General features: G+C 39.3%; 1 protein-coding gene across 4 annotated transcripts in view; it reads left to right on the top strand.

Moving 5' to 3' along the window:
* Window positions 1-21464, top strand: part of LOC137179903 (uncharacterized) — a 131178-nt gene that overhangs the window by 87130 nt on the left and 22584 nt on the right. For 3 of the 4 annotated variants that reach the window (XM_067584964.1, XM_067584962.1, XM_067584963.1), the window contains exon 3: window positions 842-930. The exons of the other annotated variant lie outside the window; for it this stretch is intronic. In XM_067584964.1, coding sequence (XP_067441065.1) covers window positions 842-930 — 89 coding nt within the window. The remainder of the gene's footprint in view (window positions 1-841; window positions 931-21464) is intronic. 4 annotated transcript variants of the gene reach the window in all.

Here is a 21464-nt window from a genome sequence, read left to right as displayed (position 1 = left end):
GCTAAAAGAGAGTGAATATTGGACTTACATTCAGCAGGTTGCCAGAAACAGGACTCTAGATAAATGATAATGTTGCTCTGTAACTGCTGGATGTATAAGAAACTATTTGCTAACAAGTTTGTCATGAATGAACCTGAATGCATCTGTCACCACTGGAAGTGGGTGTTGTTTGCTTGAGGCTGTGCAGTTTGTTCTGAAACCACCCAACATTTCATCTTTCTCAAGTTTTAATGGCATTTGTCATTTTTATTATTGTCATTGTTTTTGCCGTCGTCTGCTAGTGATACAATTTCTTGACCAAAGCGTATAAATATAATAGAGGGCTGAGGAATGAATAACAAGTTAAACTGTGTCTTAAAGTTACATTCAATCAATGGCATGCCTTCACCCTGGATACTTAACAAGCCCGCTGAGGCACAATTAGGTTGACTTCATTTTTCACTTATATCCATTTAGATCCACTCGGGGCTCTCCACTTGTCATGTAAATGTCATTTTTTACGAGCTGGCGACTTTTCACTCAAGTTTGGCAAAACGAAACAGGGGCACTTTGATTGTTACCCTCTCCTTTGTTGTTTGTTAAAGGCCTTGAGGTTTGGCAGCCATTGTCTTTATAAACTCAAAGCTGTGTTAAATGCAGCCCCAGCCCAGCTAATGAGGGGGAGCCTTCAAAACCTCCATGAGATGATGCTGTCAAATGGGTGACATAAAAACGTTGCATGTAATCCCCCTGTGCAGACCCTGGGTGTAAATATGCCAGCTCCACCATTTTCACAGCGTTTACTCCCAGTTCAAACAATCTCTCTCCCTCCTCCCCCCCCTCCCTGAAAACACAATGACAGCTCTGCGATATTCTCCAGAATCCTTGGCTGCCTGCGACCAATGAAACAACCAGGAACAGCTCTGATAATCTCCTTCATCCATATTGTGGGTAAGACACCTCTCATTTCTCTTTGTTTCTGTGGACTGAAACTTGTGCCGCTCACACGCTTTCTCCTGAACGTACTCTGAATTTGGGTGTGATACTTGGAAATGAATTCAGTGATTTTTGAGCTGTTCGTTTGCATGGTTGTATGTTTTTCCACATATGGTATTAGATACTCACTGTTTACTTAAAGGACAAATCAAATGTTAATATGAACATATGGTTGGCCTATATAGTACTTACTGTCACTGTAAACCTCTTTAAAAATGTCTCTAATGTCTTAAAACTATTTTTTCTGGAAGAATTGTGATTACTAAATTTCCTCAGACCTAACATTTGGTAGCTGTTTTATGTTGTTAATGTCATTCTGTGGTCATAGTTGAGCTCCCTTTTAAAGCCTCAGAAGTAAAAGTAAATGGTGATAATGTAAAGTCCTTCATCACTGTCATCCTGCCGGGAAACAAACTGTATCTATCCCTGTGGGACTGGCCATTTCCAGGATCTGCCAATCTCTACCCACATGAAAAAATGGTAATTGAATAAGTTTACATGAATTTTGACTATGAAGCTCTAATTGGAAGCTTAAGGAAAACAATAGAATACCCCAAAAAGGGCAATCTACTGTTTGCCATTGACAGATCTGTTGCAACAGCAGACCTCCTCCCTGTAACACACAAATACACTGTCTCTAAAAATGCAGTGTCATTGCGCTTTTCCAATGGTTTGCTACCTGTAGCTTGCTGCAGTCATAATAAGTAACATGTTGGTGTCTCAAAAAAAAATCTGTATGACTGTTCCATTGAGCGTTTTCTAATCTGCCACTTCTATGCTTAGCGTTTGGTTACATTTAGGCAACTTACTTGGTCAAAGTCAGGAGAGGATGGTGGTCATAGTTATGATTGGGGAATCAAATGCAAAGGGTCGAGAGAAACCAATGTTGACCGTAGTCTTCCATTGACCCAATCATCCACCCTGACCTCCCCCTTAAGAGTTTTGCAGTTTTGTCACATTACTTCCACCTTTGCTATGTAGAAAATTACTCTCACAATTGCGAAGGGTCCTAAAGAGTTACCTATAGGTCGTTCTTGGACAATAAAAATGATATAAACATAGGTTGTGTTCAACCAACCAATATTGTTACTCTAGTGAGGACAATGTGTACTGGTTGCTGGGGAATAACTTCAGCTACTGCTTGTGAGATGCTTATTTGACTGGCTGATAAGTACTACTAAGTGCAGTTAACCAATTAAAAACAAAAAGTACATTCAGTAAGCGTAATTAAATTAAAACAGATTGTTGAGTTTTTGGTTTATGTCTTTCTCTTTCATTCTTAAACACCGCAAAAGCACCAGGCACATACTTACCCAATCCCTATTTTACCGTTCTTGTAAACGTGACCGACACATGTTCCTCATCCATCCCCTCTCTCTGTCTAGTTTGGCTGCTCATCATGCAGCAATCCATACTGTGGCTTCTCATTTGCAGGCTCCGTGTTTTGTGTGGTCCCTCTTTTGCTTCCCATGGATCTCTCTGCAGGGAGCTGAGCTGACAGACCTGTCTGATTGATGTATTGGGGGGGTGTATCGTCAGCCATTGTTTTCCTCACCAGCGTTCAGTGGCTTCACTCACCAGCCATATCTGTCCCTCCTATGTGGATACAGATGTGTCAGATTCACTGTAGTTTAAGTTCATTTTTCTTTTTGCTGACATGATTTTTTGAGTTAAATTTTATGGTGGTGCGCTGTGAATTTGTTGGGTATTCATATTTTAGCCGCTGCACTACTAGATAGATAGATAGGTTCTTTATCGTCCTTCAAGGAAATTTGTTGCCACAGTCTGTACGGAGCCTCACATGAACACATAGATATATAAATACAGTACACATCCACAACTTTGCCCCGTGCAACTTTTCTTAAGATGACTTTCCCAACTTCTATATCGAAATAGTCATGACTCCATGCAAGTAGAGTACTCACCTTAAGACCATGAATAGTTTCTTCTAGTTTGAGTGTGTACCTGAAAACTTTCCCACAGAACTTTCCTGTATGTCAGTGTTCACTCCCCCGCCCACCCCTGCACCCTTTGATAATCCTGCCCAAAACTCCTTAAATTCACAAGAGAATTCTTAAGAATTCTTGAAAAACTCCTGTCTGGCAGTAGATACTGTGCACACCCATTCACCTGCTTGATGAAGTGGGCAAGGCTGGAAGGTTGGAGAGGCTGGATGTCCGATCACGGCACAGGCCATTAAAGATGAAGGACTGGTGTGTGGTCAGAGGTGGAGGGGAAAACCAAGCCAAGCATGCAGACAGTGGGCACTCACACTGCTCCCTCATAGCATCACAAACCAGGCCGACACTTCCCCCAGTAATGAGCAGGGGCCCAGACTATAGGGTCAATTATTCATACCCAGTCAGCTGGGAGAGATGGGGGGGGGGGGGGGGAGAGAGGAGGGGTTGAAGCCTCATCGAATCCTACAATTCTACCACACTCTACAGTGATTTTTTGTTCTTACTCCATCCACACAACTAAATCTAGGCCCAAGTCTTGTCTGGATGGAGTGTAACTTTAAAAGGCATAGTATATGAATTGCCACTCACTCCAGTGGCCATCCTGCAGCAGTAGCCTTGGCTACTCAGTCATTCTCTGGCCTCACAATTACTGTGTTGAAAGGACAGACATTGATCGTCAACACACTACAGCTGTTTCCATGTACTGTCATTATGCATACAGTAGACCATGCCGGGTCAGTTATCAAAGAGAATTACTTAACGTGGGGAGCCTCAGTGTCAAGTATTGCTCCTGTCTGTTTGTGCTACACATGGATTATATTACTGAATTAGCATTGTAAATGCTTCTCAAGGTGTAGTCTTTACTGAAGAGAATGGAGGAGGTCAAACACTAAAGGAAATGCTTCATAATACTCAAGATCCCTCTCAAGAGCAAAAAGCATCACAGGGAATCGTGATGACAGTTTTCTCGATTTTGTAAGGAACAAATTAGCACTTGAACACTGACAATGCAGCAGAGAACGATCAAACCTATAGAGATGCTCCCCTTCACATCCATTTAAGACAGGACTGGAGACATTGATGGAGCAACTCATGGGAATGAGAATGACTCCTCCTCACAAGGCCATTTTGCTGTGGTATAAATTTCCATGTCTCCATGTTTAGTGGCAATATCTCTGACGTCAGGATAATCCATTTAGGTGACAGATTGCTGAGGTTTTCACAAGTTGCATATCAGTCTGCATTTTAATAGTTCACAAGCACAATGGGAAGAAGAAATCTAGCTGTTACATGGTATATCTACACAAATGATGATGGTGTATGCATGACGATCCACATAAAATCTTTTGCTTCTGTTGCAGCCGTAAGGTGCTTGGCACAGAGTTGTGTATTAAGCCACATTTCTGCAAACAGACAAGTGTTTAAACTACATCAGTAATCTGAGAGTCTATTGACACTTTGTTGTATTACCTGCAGTGGTGGAAAGTAAGAACATTTACTCAAATACTGTAGTTTTGAGGTATTTGTACTTTAATATTTTTATTTTATACTATGTTACTCCCCAATATTGTACTTTTTACTAAATCATGATGGCTTTAGTTACTTTTACATTAAAATGTACTTTATGTTCAGCTTTTAAATGAATATGTGTAATATTATAGATTAAACCATCCAACATTATATAAGGAACAACTTTAAAATGCTGCTTCCATGTTATTGCATTATTAATAATAATACAATAATATAGTATATGTACTAATGCACATTCTGATCGGGGCTTTTCAACACAATAAGTACTTCAACTTGTTATACTTGAGATACATTCTACTCAAAATACTTCTTTACATTGACTTAAGTAACATTTTGAACGCCAGACTTCTACTTGTAATAGAGGTATTTTGCATTGTGGTATTGTTACTTTTACTAAATTACCTGAATACGTTTTCTACTATTGATAACTTATCATTAATGGAATCCCTTGTATGTGACATGAATTCAAGCTGACCTTAACCATAGACCCTTCAGAGACATATTAAATACTCAAAAAATAGATTTTGTTTGATTTCAACTTTAAATGGACCTATAATGGCAGTTTTTATATAACATCTGTTTAAAATTACAGTATTACTGAGTCATAATTGCTCATGCATATTTTATGCAATAAGGTTGAGTAGATATGATCCTATTGAATGCATAATCACAGGATTATGCACTCGAATCAAATCATCTAATAAAAATAAACATTACAGTACCTCTCTATTAGAATGGGGTACCCTTGCTACTTAATAGTATTGTATATCTCTCTGCTCATACTGGAGGGCATGCTGTGTACATTCTGCTGCTGCGAGTGACTGTGACTGTGGAGAGACATCTATCAAAATCGCATAATGGCCACCATCAAGAGGCACCGTGATGTAAAAACAGATAGAAAGAAGATCCCCCTCTTTATTAGCTGCCATCATTCCCATGAATATATGTGCAAATAAATGGCTAGTATCACACAGGGATCAAATGTGTCCCCAATGAAGACTTGGAAATGGGAGGGTGGAGGGAGGTGAGACAAAGTGAATATGAGTGTGTGTGTGTGTGTGTGTGTGTGTTTGAGGGTGAGAGAGAAAGAAACAGAATGGTGGGGGGTTCATGGATGAAAAATCATCACCAGTCCAAATGCAGATATTGTGGCGGCCTCACACTCTTTCCAGTGTCACCCTCCATTCGTCACTGTCCACAAGCCTGCCTCTCATTAAGTGGCCCCGCTCCAGCGACAACTTAATTTCCTTAAGAGGACCAGACACCTGATTCAATTGTGCGCCCATTACAGATTTGTTTTCCCCGTCTAAGCCTTGCTGGGACCACATGGCTCTGAACAGAAATACGTTCCCACTATATTAAATGTTGTGGACATAATTCCCAGACATATGATTCATGTCTCCCTCCCAGTATCCATCCCTCACAATGCCCTTAGCTCAAATGGTGGTGTAGCTCCAGTCAGCTGGGCTGCCTGCTTCTACGCCAGCAGTTTGTAGATCATCAGTGTTGTCTTTTATTTTATATGTTCAGATAGCTCTTCTGATAGATCCTTCTGGGCAGCTGTTTTTCTCACAAACTGTCATAGATCAAGTTGAAGCTCTCTGTTTTTTTATAACAACTGATCAATACCTTCTCACATCAAACCGTTAATTTTAGTGTTTTGAATACACAGGCCTTTTAAAAAAGGACCAACATTTTCCTCACCAGGTCATTAAGCTCATTGGTTTGTTATCACGTCATTAGAAGACCCGGAGCTCTTCAATTATTCAGAAACACTTTTGAACATTTTCAACATGACTGCTCCTCAGTCCTCTGTCTTTGAAGATCAGACAGTGTAAGATGTTTTTATCTGTACGTCAGCGCAGGTGAGACTTCCACTGTCCATTTGACTGCTGGTCTCCATAGCTTACCTTTCACCTCAACCTGTCAGTCAAACAGTAGCCATTGGAGACCGGTGAGAAACTGCTTTTCCTCTTGTACAAGGTTTAACTGATTGTTGTTGTAATTTTTCTGTCATAGCTTTTATCCGCGAGGTGTGAGTATGTTTGATACCAGATGCTCACCCAAAACCACACAAAAGCCTCATCTATTCATTTATTTATGGTTCTCTCTGTTTTTTTACAAGCGTCCTGTCAATTACCCAAAAAGTTATCCTTTGAGGAGTCATTTTTGATCTCCCAAAAGTCCAAATAGGATTGTATGTGTCTGTTTGCATTGTTTGCTGTTGGTATTGGATGCTCTGAATTCTGAATAAAGCCGGAGATTAACACCCTCCACCCTCACTTCCACACAAACACACACATGCACACATACATTCAGAGTGCAAGTTTTGCCTTAAACCTGCCCAGAAGACACCTCCAAGATATAAAAATGCTGACTACGGGTCTGTTCACAGCAGCCAATAAAACACAGAGAAAAACTCAAAGTTATAGAAGATATTCACTCTCCCTTACTACTCCCTTCCTGTGATGCTTTCCCTCTGATCCTGCTTGTGTGTGTGTATGCATGTGTGTGTATGTGTTTGACTCCTTTGCTCATATTGGTAGTATTGGCAGCTTTACCGAAAGACTGTTGTATGTTGCAGATACTGAAATAATTTTTCAGTTTTTAGTTGAGAACTAAAATGATTTGTTGATTAGAATACTAATCGATACTTACTAATCGAATCCATACTTTAATGACAGTAGTAAGTTATAGTTGAAGTTAAATGTAGTTATGTTGACATTAATGCACATACAACTACAAAGATGTCAAGGATGACACAGTAAGGCCCAAAATCCATTGTAAACAAACAGTAGTAGTAGGTTTTCACTTTTGTTCTTGTTCCTTACTTGAAATGGAAACTTCTCAAATACATCCGTACATGTTCAAGCCTGAATCCGTTCCGAAATATTTGAGTGAACAACACAAACAACCCGTGGAACAACCTTAGCAACAAAGGCTACAAAATGGACGACCATTTGTGGGCATGCGCAAACAATTTGACCATATTTTGACCATATTTAACATAGACATCAGACATCTTAACTGTATATAGATAACAGAAAATCACAAAAAGCATGATATGTCTCCTTTAAAACTATATTTAATGTGGATCAGGGACGTCTGACAATACCACTTAAGAAGGTCAGTATCAGCGCCAGTACCAATCCGGCAGATCGGATTGGTGCATCACCAATTATAACTGTAACTAGCAACAAACAATTTTTTGCTGTGTAAACCACATATCTCCAATTTGGTTTTGATTTAAATTTTTAACACAATCACAAGACAATTTGTGAAAAAAAAAGAACCATTAATAAACCCATTGGATTATCTGAAAATGCATTGTCACAAAGCTGAAACTGGGCTGTTTTTCTTTGTTCCTGAAAAGTTGACGTTTTGGAGATACATGGTTTTCACAGGACAATGACGATCAATCTTAAGGTCAATTGACATGACAATGCTATTAATCATGATATTGCTCAGATTCTCACGAGTCATTTACAGTGCTTAATTTTGCATTTTGCAATGGGAAGAAATAGCAGTCTGGGAACTAAACTAGTGAATTCACTAGTTTTCATTCCTTACTTGTGTGCTGATCAAGAATTTTACCCAGTCTGTTTTCATCAGTTTACAGTTATCTCCCCATTTCCTCTCTCTGCTTCAAGTATACACTAAGACATTACAAGCTGATTCTGTGCATTTCTATATCTGCTGGGTTTTTTTATTTTTCAGTTTTCCTCTCCCTCTTTATTTCCTACTTTTTTTCCCATCTGGTCCAGAAGAGCTCAGCAGCGTGTGTGGAGGAGTGTCTCTTGTTCCCCCTGTCCTCTCCCTCTCCAGGAGCATCAAAAGGAGGAGGACCCATGCAGGGTGTTTGAAGAGCCCACCGACACTCCCCTATGGGTGGTGAACTGGCAGATGCTCAAACCACACAACTCTATCTAGGCGGGAGGAGCATCCTTCTCATCTGCTTTTGTACCCCTGCCATTGGTTTTCCTTGCAGCCATGAACCAGACATTAACTGTATTGTCGTTTGTAGATTTGTATTCTAGCACATAAAGTTGAGCAATCGATGGATACCACTAACTCTTGCGTTTACAACTCATCCTCCAGGCTTGGGGTCTTCTCTCTAGGCTTGTAGTTTGAAAAATTCACCTTTTAAAAGAGATTTACTCAATGAAAAGAAGACACTTTTTTTCTCTTACCTATAGTGGTATCCAGAAATACTGATAATGTTGGTTTTGAGATATCAATCTATGAGACCATATTTATTTTAAAATTTTATATATCCTCTTTATGCACCATCTCATTTTGACAGGGTCCTCAAACTGTAGTTCCCATACCGGGAAGGGAACCCAGACCACCCTGGTGAAAACTAGGAATCCTAACCGCTAGAACATATGCGACTGAGGTAGCATTTAATAAAATCAATTCTATAGAAACACCAATGTCCCTGTTACTCTGATGCACTGTGAACCATTTTTGTAGAGCCTGTTTCTTTGGTAGGAAGTTGACATGAAATTTTGTAGAGACATTCATGGTCCCCAGAGGATGAATTCAACTGACATTTGCTCTAGTGCCACCATGAGGTTAGTATTTGCAATTTTGAGTTAAAATATCAATTACTTACTCTATTACTAATACAATGCATACTATTGGATGGATTGCACTGATTACAGTAGCAGAGATCTCAGGATATTAATGGATTAACAGATTAGTTGTTTGGTCTATACAATGTCAAAAATGGTGAAAAATGTCAGTCACTGTCTCCCAAAGCCCAAGATGCAACCTAAAATGTCTTGTTTTGTCCCAATAAATAGTCCACAACCCAAAGATATTCAATTTCCTAATTTTACCAGAAAATATTCACGTTTAAGAAGCTGGAACCAGAGTGTTTTGGCATTTAACCGATTAATTAAACGCACAATATGTAATTTCAGCCGCTAGGGGTCTCTCAATCAAAACAACAACAAAAGACAGAGTGTGAAGTAGCAAGGGATCATGGGAGTTGTTGTCTTCGTCGTTAAATAACCAGCTTCACCGGGATAGGATTACTCCAGTGTTAATCATTCGGGATGTTTTTACCAGGAGCCGCATTACCCGTGGAGGTATCCTCCTCTCCAGAACAAATGGACCCGGAGATTACAGGTAAACACTAAATAAAGCTGTTTCACCTAAAAAATCAGTGTTTCTCAGATGATGTACGGCGACCACCGGACGTCCAGTATGGGCTGTCAGCCGAGCTGCTGCTAACACTTGTTCAGTTTATTTCTCTTATAAATTTAGATCCGGACGTTCGGCCAGTTTCTCCCGGGAGCCGAATTATCCGCAGAGGTCTCATCCTCTCCAAAACAAACGTACACGCAGATTAAAATCGTTAAAATACTAATTAAAGCTGTTTTACCTAAAAAATCAATGTTTCTCCGACAATATACGGCGACGACCGGATGTCCGGTACGGGCTGTTAGCCGAACTGCTGCTAACACTTGTTTGGTTTATTTCTCTTATAAATTTAGATCCAGACGTGTGGTCGGTTTCTCCCGGAAGCCGAATTATCCACAGAGGTCTCATCCACTCCAAAAACAAACGTACATGCAGATTAAAATCGTTAAAAATACTAATTAAAGCTGTTTCACCTAAAAAAAATCAATATTTCTCCGATGATGTTTGGTGACCACCGGACTTCCTGGAGGGGCTGTTAGCCGAGCTGCTGCTAACGTTTGCCCAGTTTTTCTCTGATAACTTAAGATCCAGACGTCCAATGACTAAAATTATTCTTCCGGCGAAAAGATATAGTTATAAACAACCAAAATTTATCACGAAAATGTGGCTTAAAACTGAATAAAAGTCAATTTATAACAGTTTCTGTGGAACTCTTATTGGCACTCTTTGGTAGATGCCATTGTAGCGGACAAACACAGCGCCGCCTTATGCATCTTGTGCGCGTTTACTCTTTGGTAGAGGAGGTATGACGCCATTGACATGCAACCAAATGAAACGGTCCGTTACTTTGATTAAATTACAGATTTCTCTGGGTTTGAAGATTGTTGGAAACATTTGGGATAATGTAAGTACACAACTCAACAAAATATATAACATAGGTCTAGTTGTTTTTAGACATTTTAAGGCGGAATAATTACATATTATACCTTTAATTATCAAAATAGTTGACGGTCAATTTTCTTTCAATTGACTAATTGATTGCAGCTCTAATAGCGTACTTTTCTCTTTTGTAATTTGTTTAACAAATGACAGCAGTGTTTTTCTTGGAGAACATCTATCGCAAAAACACATGTAGACTTGGATGAGGTTTCTTCTCTCGATACCTGCAAGTCATTCTGGCTTTTTTCCCATCTATAACATAAAATGCAATACTATTTGCTGCCAACTCAGAGAGGCACACTGTATTGTCAGTATCTTTTCAGTAGCTCAGCCATCATAGTATCACACAGCTGTGGTCCCTGCCATGCTGATTGTCTGGCCTTTAGCTTCCTAGGTGGCAGCGTTGAAGCTTTGTCCTGCCCTGTCTTGCTCTACTCCACCTGCTCGTTCAGTCTGCCTCTATCTACTCGACAGTACTCACCTCCTCCGACAGGCCTCCCAGAATGTCGGTTCCTGAAAGACAAGCCTCTCTCCTTCTCTCTCTTTAATTCTTAATCTCTTCCCTTCTCCCAATTTTTCTTATGCCTTTCTGTATCTCTTTCACTCCGCCTGTCCATCTATCACAGCCAACTCCTCTCCCAACTCCTGCGCTCTCATGTTAGCGAGAGGTGAAAGAGGTGTCTTACAGTAAAGAAGAACCTGCTGCTTTGTTTCATATTACACCCCACAGAGTGCTGTAGCTGTCTGTGGCTATCAGCTTCTACTGCTGCCTCCCAGAAAAGATTTCTCTACCACAAGTACATTTCTTTTTCTCATTGGTATACTCCGATTTCATTCAGTGATGTCAAAATGTAATAGAAATATAGCTTCCAACCACACAAAATTAGAATAGTATAGCGTACAATTATGTCAGACAAGGGATTCATAAAAACAGCATTGTAAGGCAAATATTTTGCCTCGTATTAATCAACGCTATATCTGCACAAGGCTCTCCAAAGTAAATAAAAGCAGTGATAAAGGAAGAGGGAATAATATTTTCAGGGGTATTGTGTGAATAAGCTTAGAAGGTTGAAACCAAGCGGAAAAAACCCAGCTGAATGATGAAGCCAATATTTAAGTGTCTCAAGCTGCACTTCCTCTTATGGCCACTAGGTGCTGGCTCACCCAGAAATTCAAATTGTTGTTATTTAAAAACATAAAACCCCAACATCTCTCTCAAAATACACAGTCAATATTTCTTTTCAGAGTTATGATCTCTATACATGATTTCACTTATACTGTCTTGGTGGCAGTTTTGATAATGATTCTGATTTTCAACAAATCCCATGTGTTAAAAAACTGCTGGGTAGTTTGTACCAAATATTACCCAAACAGGTGTTGTTTGTCTGGGACTATTTTCAGCCGTGGATTAATACACATTTGGTGCTCTAGTGAGGATTTTTTGGCAGCAGGACAGTGTATGAAGGTCTATGGCAGAGTGATATAATATGAGGCTTTGGCTACTCAGAAAGTACTTTTTAGTACTGTAGGATCAATTTATTGTTGGTTTTAGTGTTTTCATGGGATTTGCTGACAATAACAAAAATCTAGAGTATGGCTGGCGGGTCATTTCCGCATGCTTGTCCAGCCTCAGCTGTACCCAGACTCCACCATGTTGTCAAATTTGAGATTTTCTGGATGCACTTACTGATAATGAAGGCAGTGATCCTTCAACAGAATCCAAGCTTCAAAATGTTGCAGTTCAACAGGATCCAAGCTTCAAAATGTTGCAGTTGCTATATAAATGTCTTTTTTTTAAAATCCTGCCCTGAAACGTTGAGTTGATTGCAAGATGGGGAGAAAGAAAGAACATGAGTTGCTATCGACCACAGTGAAAAAAGTGTACAGCTTGTTACTCATTGGTTGCCTTGTGTTGTTCTGACAAATGATTTGTCCTGGGTCTCCTCAAAAGTTAAAATGCCCCAGCCTGAATGCTACAAGTCACATTCCTCCATTGAAATATATGAACTTCAGAAGCGTTTCTCCTATGCAATGCGTTTGAGTATGAATAGGCCCTTAATCAGCTGAGGGATGCACTACAAATACGGACACTTTGCATCATGTTTGGTTTGTAATTCAGCAGGGAAACAAAAATTACAGCTCTGTTTTTACCCTCTTCATTTACAGTGATCCTTCTTCCCCCGAGCAAGCTATTACAACTCCATGGTCATATTTCATTAAAGAACTGTTTAAAATGCAACATTCTTAATAGGCTCATTGTAACTTTGTGTGTATGTGTGTGTGTGTGTGTGTGTGTGTGTGTGTAGGTGTTTGCAGCAGTGCACGCCCATTATACTAATGTGTGGGATTCCCGCGTTTGTTCGATCCCTTTGTGTAGTGATCAAAAAGGGACTTTGTGCCCATGCTGAAGGGGGCTGGCCCAATAAGGAAGGGAGAGGGTCTCTACACATGTAATCCTTGTCAATGAATTTAGGCAATCTTTTTTTTTTTTTTTTTATTAATGAATATTTCAGTAGTTATTGCAGCGAGCTTCTCGTGTGAGTCTCTCCTTTCGCTGCTCCCTTTGCTCATAAGTGAATCACTCATCTAATGATTTAATTAATAGCATTGTATCCACAGATGAAAAGCTTATATTTAATCAGCAAAATGGAGTGAACTGAGATCAGGGGCCTTGACTGTCATCAAAACGCGCTTGAGGTCCCACTTGCTCACTAAGCCACTCTAAGCCCTGGGACACCCATACTTAATTGAGAGTTAATAAATAAATGTGGTTAGAGTAATCCCTGGATCCAGCCCCTCAGAGCTCCCAATGTAGCTGTGTGTGTGTGTGTATGTGTGTATACATGGCCAAGCTCCCTATGTCACTACAACTGTGCCAAGGCAGAACCTACTGTAGTGTGCCAGATACTGGTTTATTTACCTGAGGTGCCCCCTGTGTCACTGCAAGTGCCATATGTTAGATCCCAGGATGATTGGTCCCAGAATGCACCTTCTCCTTTTTTTTTCTTTTTTTTTTCAAATTTAGTCAAACACTGTGTGTTTATTAGGTAAATGATTAATTCAAGGGTCTATATTTAATATAAAGGTTAGGTTTTAAAAGTTAGTTTTATAACGGTGCTAAAACAAAAGGAGACAAAAGGCACAAATATTGATAAAAATTAGGACTAAGACTACTGAGAAAAGCAGACAGAATGGAGGGGGGTGGGGGGGGTCTGCAATAGAAATTAGTGAATTACTGCAGGCAAGTGGTCTTGAGCAAAGACTAGACTTGGACAATTTGATCCTGACCTGTTCAGGATGGTGAGGAGGGTCAAAATAATTAATAAAATACACAGAAAACCTTGAATGAATTTGCTTTTTGGAAGGTAAAGTCAAATGCTACAGTAACTACATCTACTACTCAAAAAAACTATACATTTTATGTAATTTTCATCTATAGCAAAGGTACATACACCTTAAAATTTAGCTTCTGACTTGGTGGGTTTTCTCTGTTCAAAGTTGGCAATGTCAAAAACAGGATTATGCACAAGTTTTATGCACTGAAATGTAAATTCAAATACATTTTTTAATATGATGCTCGTTTAAGAAGAGCCCAACAATAGGAGGCATTAGAAAAACTAACTAACTAACTAACTAAACCAATAACATTAATGATGGTGCTGTTCTATTCAAGTGTCCCATGACAATGTGACAGGGAAGCACAATACCAAGACCCTAAAACATAAGCAGCTAAAGGGGATTTAGCCATCATTCATTTTGTTATTTACACCTGTAAGTATCTTACTGTGACATGTCATATGTCCTCTGATAAAAAAGGCCTATAGAAAAACTGTCACCCACAACTTCCATGTTTGCTGATAAGGCCTAATCTTTAACTCTGGACTTAAACGCTGAGATTCTGTACTCATGTCAGGAGCTTGGAGCTTGTTCTGAATTGAGGGCAAGGTCCTCCAATTTTTGAGATTTTTTTTTTTTTTTTTACTATACAAATTCACATTTGCTAGTATGAAAGAGAAGAAAAAAGAAATGGAGAGAGAAAAGTGTGTGTTTAGCTAAGCAGGGGCAGCCCCTGGTCCATTGCCCATCATTTATTGATAAAGGCCCTTGGAAAATGCGCAGGAAAAAAAAAACTAATGAAATTATCAACGTTGTTGAATTAATGATGAATGGGAATAAGAAAAGGCTGGGCTCTCTTTGGAGCCAGAGAGGAGCGCTGCTTCATTAGCCATGCAGTCTCATCACATCCTCTTTTGGAGCTGCAGACACTGGGGCTCTCCACTCTCTCCTCTCCTCACTATCAGGACCTGCCATTGGATTCCATTCAAAAAAAAACTCCCATCTTCCCTCATTCCCACCGCCCCTACCTCTCTGCTTTTCTCTTTTGAGTTTTTTTTTTTTTTTTTTTTTTTTGTCTTTCCCATTACTTCACCTGCCTCCCCCACCCTCATCGCTTTCAGAAGAAGGGGAACTCTTTGGTGGCTAATATCATTTATCATTTCTTTTACTTTTGTTGAAGATGAAGACAGAAAAACCCGACTCGATCTTGGAAACCTTCGTGGTCAGAGAGCACACCTCTTTCCCTGCCTACTCTTTTCCTTTTCTTTTCTTTTTTTTGTTCTCCACCTCTCCCTCCTGACTGGCTCTCTGAGGATATCATTCCTGATTCCTGATTCTGCACATGCAAATGATATGTGAAGGGGGGGCCACTGCGTTTGGATTCATTGCCCCCTCCTCCTCCTGCTCCTCGTCTTCTTCTTCTTCTTTTCCCTGGGTGGAGCAGGAGTGGGCTGGCGAGCCGAAGCACGCTGAGAAATCACGGGCATGGGGTCTCATTAGGTAAGCAGAGGCCAGGGCAGCAGGGCTTCACCCAGACACTGATTATTCTGAGAGCAATATCTGGAGGATCACTTCAGCTATACACCTGATTAGAGCTTCTTTCTCTTATAGTTCAGAGCCCTCTTTGACTCATGGAAATGAATTAATCTTGTCTGTTGTGTGGACTGTGTGTGAGGTCTGAAATGTATTACATTTAAAGAATTTTGGCTCATTTAAGTAAGGTCTACATTCTTTTTCTAAAGCATGAGAGCATTTAACTTTCTTCTTCTTTCTTTTCATAGTCACTCCTCTTCTTGTATCACAGCTGCTGTTTTCTGGTGAGGCCTTCCTGTTTCATTTATCTGTAGACGAATGCTCTAAATGATTGTTCTGCCAGTTTGATAGATACCGTAATTATCTGTCAGCGCCACATATATTTGAATTCAGTTTACAGCGGAAAGAATGACTTCACTGTGATTTTGGAACTTCATAATACCCCAAATGGATCACCCATATGCATGTAGCCCACTCATAAAAATTGATGACACAAAGCACTGCGCATGACAGTCAGCAGTGACACACATAATACAGTATAATGTGGAGTCCTTTACATGGTAATCTGATCTGAGAGGGATTCAATTATTTAATAACAACACGACAGACTATCATTAAAACTAATTGTGTGTGTCAACGTGAGCACACAGCCGGAGCTGCGAGGTCACAGGTGTAATGTTATGTTTTGAAGTCTTGATCCCTCCCACACACGCCCCCCTCTCCGTCCGCTGTTTCTTTTCTTATGAATTGGCTGAATTGATCCTCATACAAATTAGGTCTGTCCTCAAAGGGATCCATCAATACATTGACTCCTTTTATGAGGGTCATCAAACAGCCATTACTGGGCATCAGGGGGTCCCGTTTGGGGAGAGACTGCCCTGGGTGACTGATGAGCCGGATGGGGATGGTAGCTCATCTGGGGGCCTCGGAAGCTCTGGGCCTGTAGCAAAGAAGAGAGGGGAGGGTGTGCTTATTGAGTGTTAGATTCATTAGCTAAGCAAATCCAAATTAATTTGCTGCGCAACAGAGCTGTTGCTACCCAAAATAAAAATTTTGTTTGCCCAAAATGATTTAATACTTTAAACATAATAATCTTCTGTCAGAAAAATCAGAGAATGACTGAACAATTGGTCCTCCTCTGTTTAATTCCTGCTTCAGTGCAACTGGGGCGATTTAAAATTTCTGGTACAAGGGGAGGTACACAAGTACTGAGTTTATTGTCCATTAACAAGTAATTTGGCAGCAAAAAATACCAGAAATGTATACAGATTTGCTTTTGCATGAGTCCCACATTGCATCATTTAACAGCCCCATTCATTAATCTGGCCTGATCCTGGTACTTGAATGCCTTTCTCTGAGCTTTGTCTTGTATTTTGTAACAGTGTTACTGATTCAGTATGCTTAATATTCAACATATTGTTACATAAATGAAGGCCAGACAATCTTTTTCCTGTATGCCCAAAACCAAGGAAAAAAAACAACAAACAAAACACTTAAAATGTGTGATATTTTACTCATGACAAGAAAAAATAATGTTGAAATACTAACAATAGACAAGCGGAGGAAAAAGCCCAGGAGTATTCCCTACGGTTGCTCTCAGGTATTATGAAACAATCTTTGAAACTGAATACAGACGCAGCAGGATGTAAACAAACTGTCACTGCTGTCAAACACTCGCTTCAAGAAGTGTCAAAAGTTCAGAGTTTTCAATTACAGCAGTTTTAATATGCATGCAAGCCTCCCTTGACTGATTAAAATGCACCATTTTAAGTCTAATTGTTCAAGAAAACTGTGTTTTATGTTGCTGCAATGGTAATAACTAATGATAGATGCATAAAATTAGCATACATTTCCCAGACCAAGAGAATATCTGATCATTGTGCCATGGAGAATTGCTCTAAGTTAGGAAGTTAATTTCATTATCTCCTCCTCCTCATTTAAAGCCCGCCACTTTACAATAATTGGAAAACAGAATAAAAGATTAGCTTTTGACTGGATGACGGGCGTTAATAAAGTGTGATGGAATGTGAGTGTTACAGAGTGGGTACCAATTACAGCAGCCAATCTCAAACAGGCAACCATTGATGGTGGTGGTTCAATCTCTTCATCTGCTGTACAGTACCATCAGGGACCCACAGCAGAGACCTCTGCTCCAGCTAGCAGGCTAATTGTCAATTCTGCTTAAGTCATAAGGAGAGCTATTTTACCAGTGCTTTGCAGAGGAAGTGAACTGTAAAATTAAAGTTAAAAAAAAAGTAAAAGAAGGGTATAAATGTGGAAATAAAGTTCACAGGGAGACTTTGTGGAATCATTTATTTTAGATAATGTGAAAAAAAAAAAGAATTTTGGTTTTTTGGAAATAAAATTGCAAAAAGAAAGATATTATCAATCAACTTTATGAACTGTGGCACGACCTGGCTCTTTAAAATCGTCAGCGTTCAGATGAATGTTATGATTTTTTTCAGTACATACCCATTGTCTACATAATGGTCTGAAATGCAATAATCTTAAAACATTTCACTTTTACAATATCAAGCAGGTTTCAGTCAGATTCCTGTAGGTCTACCTTGGGTTGAAGCAGGAGAATCATGACATCGGTTTCTCTCTAATTCTCATGGGTCACCCTCATCCCTCATCATGTCACAGCTGTAGTCACATTAACCACATCAGTCACGGTGACCCAACACATCATCATTCACTGGTGGTTTCAATTGTTTCACACAAATGGCCAGCACAAAAGCAATTTTGCTAACTTAAATGGCACGCCATTTGTTAAATTAAAAATGTAATCAAAGGCTCAAGTGGTAGGTCAGAACGTTTGCGAAACTCAGAAGGTAGCAAGAGTAAAGTTGAAGCCACAATTTAAAAAGTAATGCTAGCAATATTCTATATTATTCTATATATTTTCACTCACATGACAGCCTCAAGCTCCTTTGTTCCTACTGAAAATTTAAATCTTTAAGAAAGGGTCATAAATATATACTTTCATATAAATATTTATATATTTTTGCCTGTGAGCACGTAGATTTTAGCAAATGTAACTCATACAGGAGGACATGAGGAATTTCTAATAGTTAATGGACAACAATGGAGGCCTATGGCCCAGAGGAATAAGCTGTATCAGGCTTTAGTTACACAGACATTACTTGTTAGTAGGATCAATTAATTGTTGGTTTTGGTCTTTTTAATTTATTTTGTTGACAATATGAAAAATTTAGAATATCACCAGACTTATCCTTTAAGTGTATCTGTGTTCAATAAGTTCAAAACCATATATGAATCCCTGTAGGCTAGAATTCTTAATTCTGCACTCAAATGTAGCCTGAAGTTACAGTTTGTAGTCTAATCTGTAAATTTTGAAGTTGTACAATGCTAGCTTTATATGTGCTTTATATTAATTGCATGTACAGTATGTTTATAATACAATAAAAAGTGTTTGTTTGGTGATTTTATATAGATGGATAAAATGTGAGCATACTTAAGTCTTCCTTCATAACAAAGCTTGTTTTCTTTATCAAAAAACCAACTCAAAACTTCCATCAGAAGTCAGCTGTGTGAATCCAGAGTGGATACAACTTGACATTCAAAAATAAAAATGTCAGCACTGCGCTTCTCTGTCCTCATTGATACAATTTCTGTGTAACTTACCCCACTGAAAACCAAGGACTGAATTGTATACACAGAGTCCTTCAGCTCCAATGTTTTGGAGTTGTGAGATTGGATTCTTTTGGAGTTTTATCAGATTATTCTTCAGTTGCAGGACAATGACAAAGCAGAAAAAAGAGCAACTCACTGTATATAGGTTACTGTTTTCAGGTTTGAAGAGCCATTGTTTCTAACAAATAGAAAAGACATGACTCTTTGACAGGCGCTCATTTATTTCTTATTCAATCATACAGTGACAAAATGTTTGACTTTGGTAATTCAAGACCACAGTGTCACATAAAAAAAACAAATCAGCTGTTCTAAACACCACTCATTTTACTCCACTTCCCTAATTGGACATAATCAGAGATGTAAGTAGGACAGAATAGTAGAAACCTGCCGATCTGTACACACACACACACACACACACACACACACACACACACACAATCTAGCCTCATCAAAAACAATGTGGTGGGTCCTTTGTTGTCAGACTCTTCATACAGAAATTGCATATTCATGGGGGTGTATTTAAGCCATTTCTGCTGGCATAAGCATGCAGCGCAGCAGCGGCGTTCTGAAATGACTGCCGTTTTCTGCCATTCTTTGCCACTTAACCTACCTTTTTGTTTGAGAACGTGGCACCTTGTTTTTTTGATGCCTTGCACTGCATCACGGCCCCTCGGTAAAGTCTTCAGGTTTAATAGTGGCTCGGAGGCCTGTGTTAACACAAGACGCTTCCCGATTATACACTAAACAGCAAGATTTGCAGTTATTCAATTGACATCAGTTAGTTGTGGAGTGGCAGTGGACAAATAGAACTGCTTTGAATTAGTGCGCTGCTGCACTGGTGAGCTGCTGTTTACTGCCTTATCCTACAGATATTGAATGCATCACTCTCGAACAATAAAGAGCATGCTTCACACACAAACCAGCCCGCTCACCCTGAACTCATACATTTATATTTCATCACGTCTCCATTTTCTCCTGCACCTTTATTTTAGCCAACACCACATTAATTCAAATGCTTGCATCATGAAATTGTTGAAATTCTTCTCCTTCACTAAAAAACAGAAAATCAGGACATGGTGCAAAATTTCTTTAGTTTGGTGAAAAGCATTTGCTATGAATTAGCTACTTATATAGCCTAATATAGTATCTGCCTATGGATTAGTTACTGTAACATGTATTTATGTATATATGTAACTTTCTTATTTGATTCAAAGAGTAAATCTGTTTGCTGGATTGCCACGAAGTCAGGCACTTTTTTCCATAAACTTGAAACATTTTCTTAAAGAGGCTATTAGAGGGGACATTTTCCAAAGTGAAATAATCAAAACTCCATGTGTTTTGCCATATAAGAGACAAACAACAGAAAACCCCCTCCGTCTTTTTCCCCCCCTCTTCACCAATAGAGTCATGAGATTTTGTTTCTTTGGTGAAGAATTATCCACCTGCTGTCAAGCCTCTTTGATCCTCAGTCGGTTCAACGTTGGCCGTTTCCATCAAATCTTGTCTTTGGAAGAGCTGCCAATAAAAAGACGGGCTTTTGAGGGGTGATGTCCCAGACCTGCAGGACTGGGACCTTAACACCCTGACACACACACACACACACACATACACACACACACACACACACACACAATGTGTCTTTGTCCTTAGAATAAGATTTGCATTGGTGTGTTACAATTTAAAGGACAGATTCACATTTTTAAGTCTGTCTTAAAACAAAACTCCCATAGTAATAGTAGCTGTAATCAGTTTTGCTGTCCAGAGATCTCCTCCTAATGCTCCTCCCAATGCAAGAGATTGTGAAAGTAATTCACTGAAGCTAATATGAGTCTTCAACAGTCACAGTTAGTCAAATCAAGGAGGTATCTTCTGAAGTTATAGTCTTTTAAGTGCGAAATTCACTCTTTTTGTTACTATCCCTCTGCTCAGCTCAGCAAAGAAACACTGTCTGAGGAAAGAATTTTGCACTAAAGTGACTGTAATTTTGGAGGCAACCCACTTGATTTGACTAACTGCTGAAGCTTCATAAACTTTAGCTGAACTTAAGACTGTATTTTTCACAGAACAAAGACTGTGGATTTTGTCCCCCATCACTTACATTGGAATCACATTAGAAAGGAATCTCTTTACGACCAGTATGGACAAAAGGAATAATTACAGTGTCCAATAACTCCTTAAATGAAAAGTTTAGTAAAGTGAGTATTGTATTAAGATCAACAGAAAAATGTGAACCATTGACTTAGAGGGTAAGCTTTACACTTCTAGGGTTTGGGAAAAGACTGATGAGCAGGTGTAGAGTTGATAGAAGAAAGAAAGAAGGAAAGAAATTGCAGAAATTGAAGCGTAGAATAAATAGACTTTGATATGTACATAAATGACAGTTTT

The sequence above is a fragment of the Thunnus thynnus genome, chromosome 3 (genome assembly GCF_963924715.1).
Source record: "Thunnus thynnus chromosome 3, fThuThy2.1, whole genome shotgun sequence".
Classification (NCBI taxonomy): Eukaryota; Metazoa; Chordata; class Actinopteri; order Scombriformes; family Scombridae; genus Thunnus; species Thunnus thynnus.
Note: the sequence above shows the minus strand (reverse complement) of the source record. Positions and strands in the feature narration are given on the sequence as shown.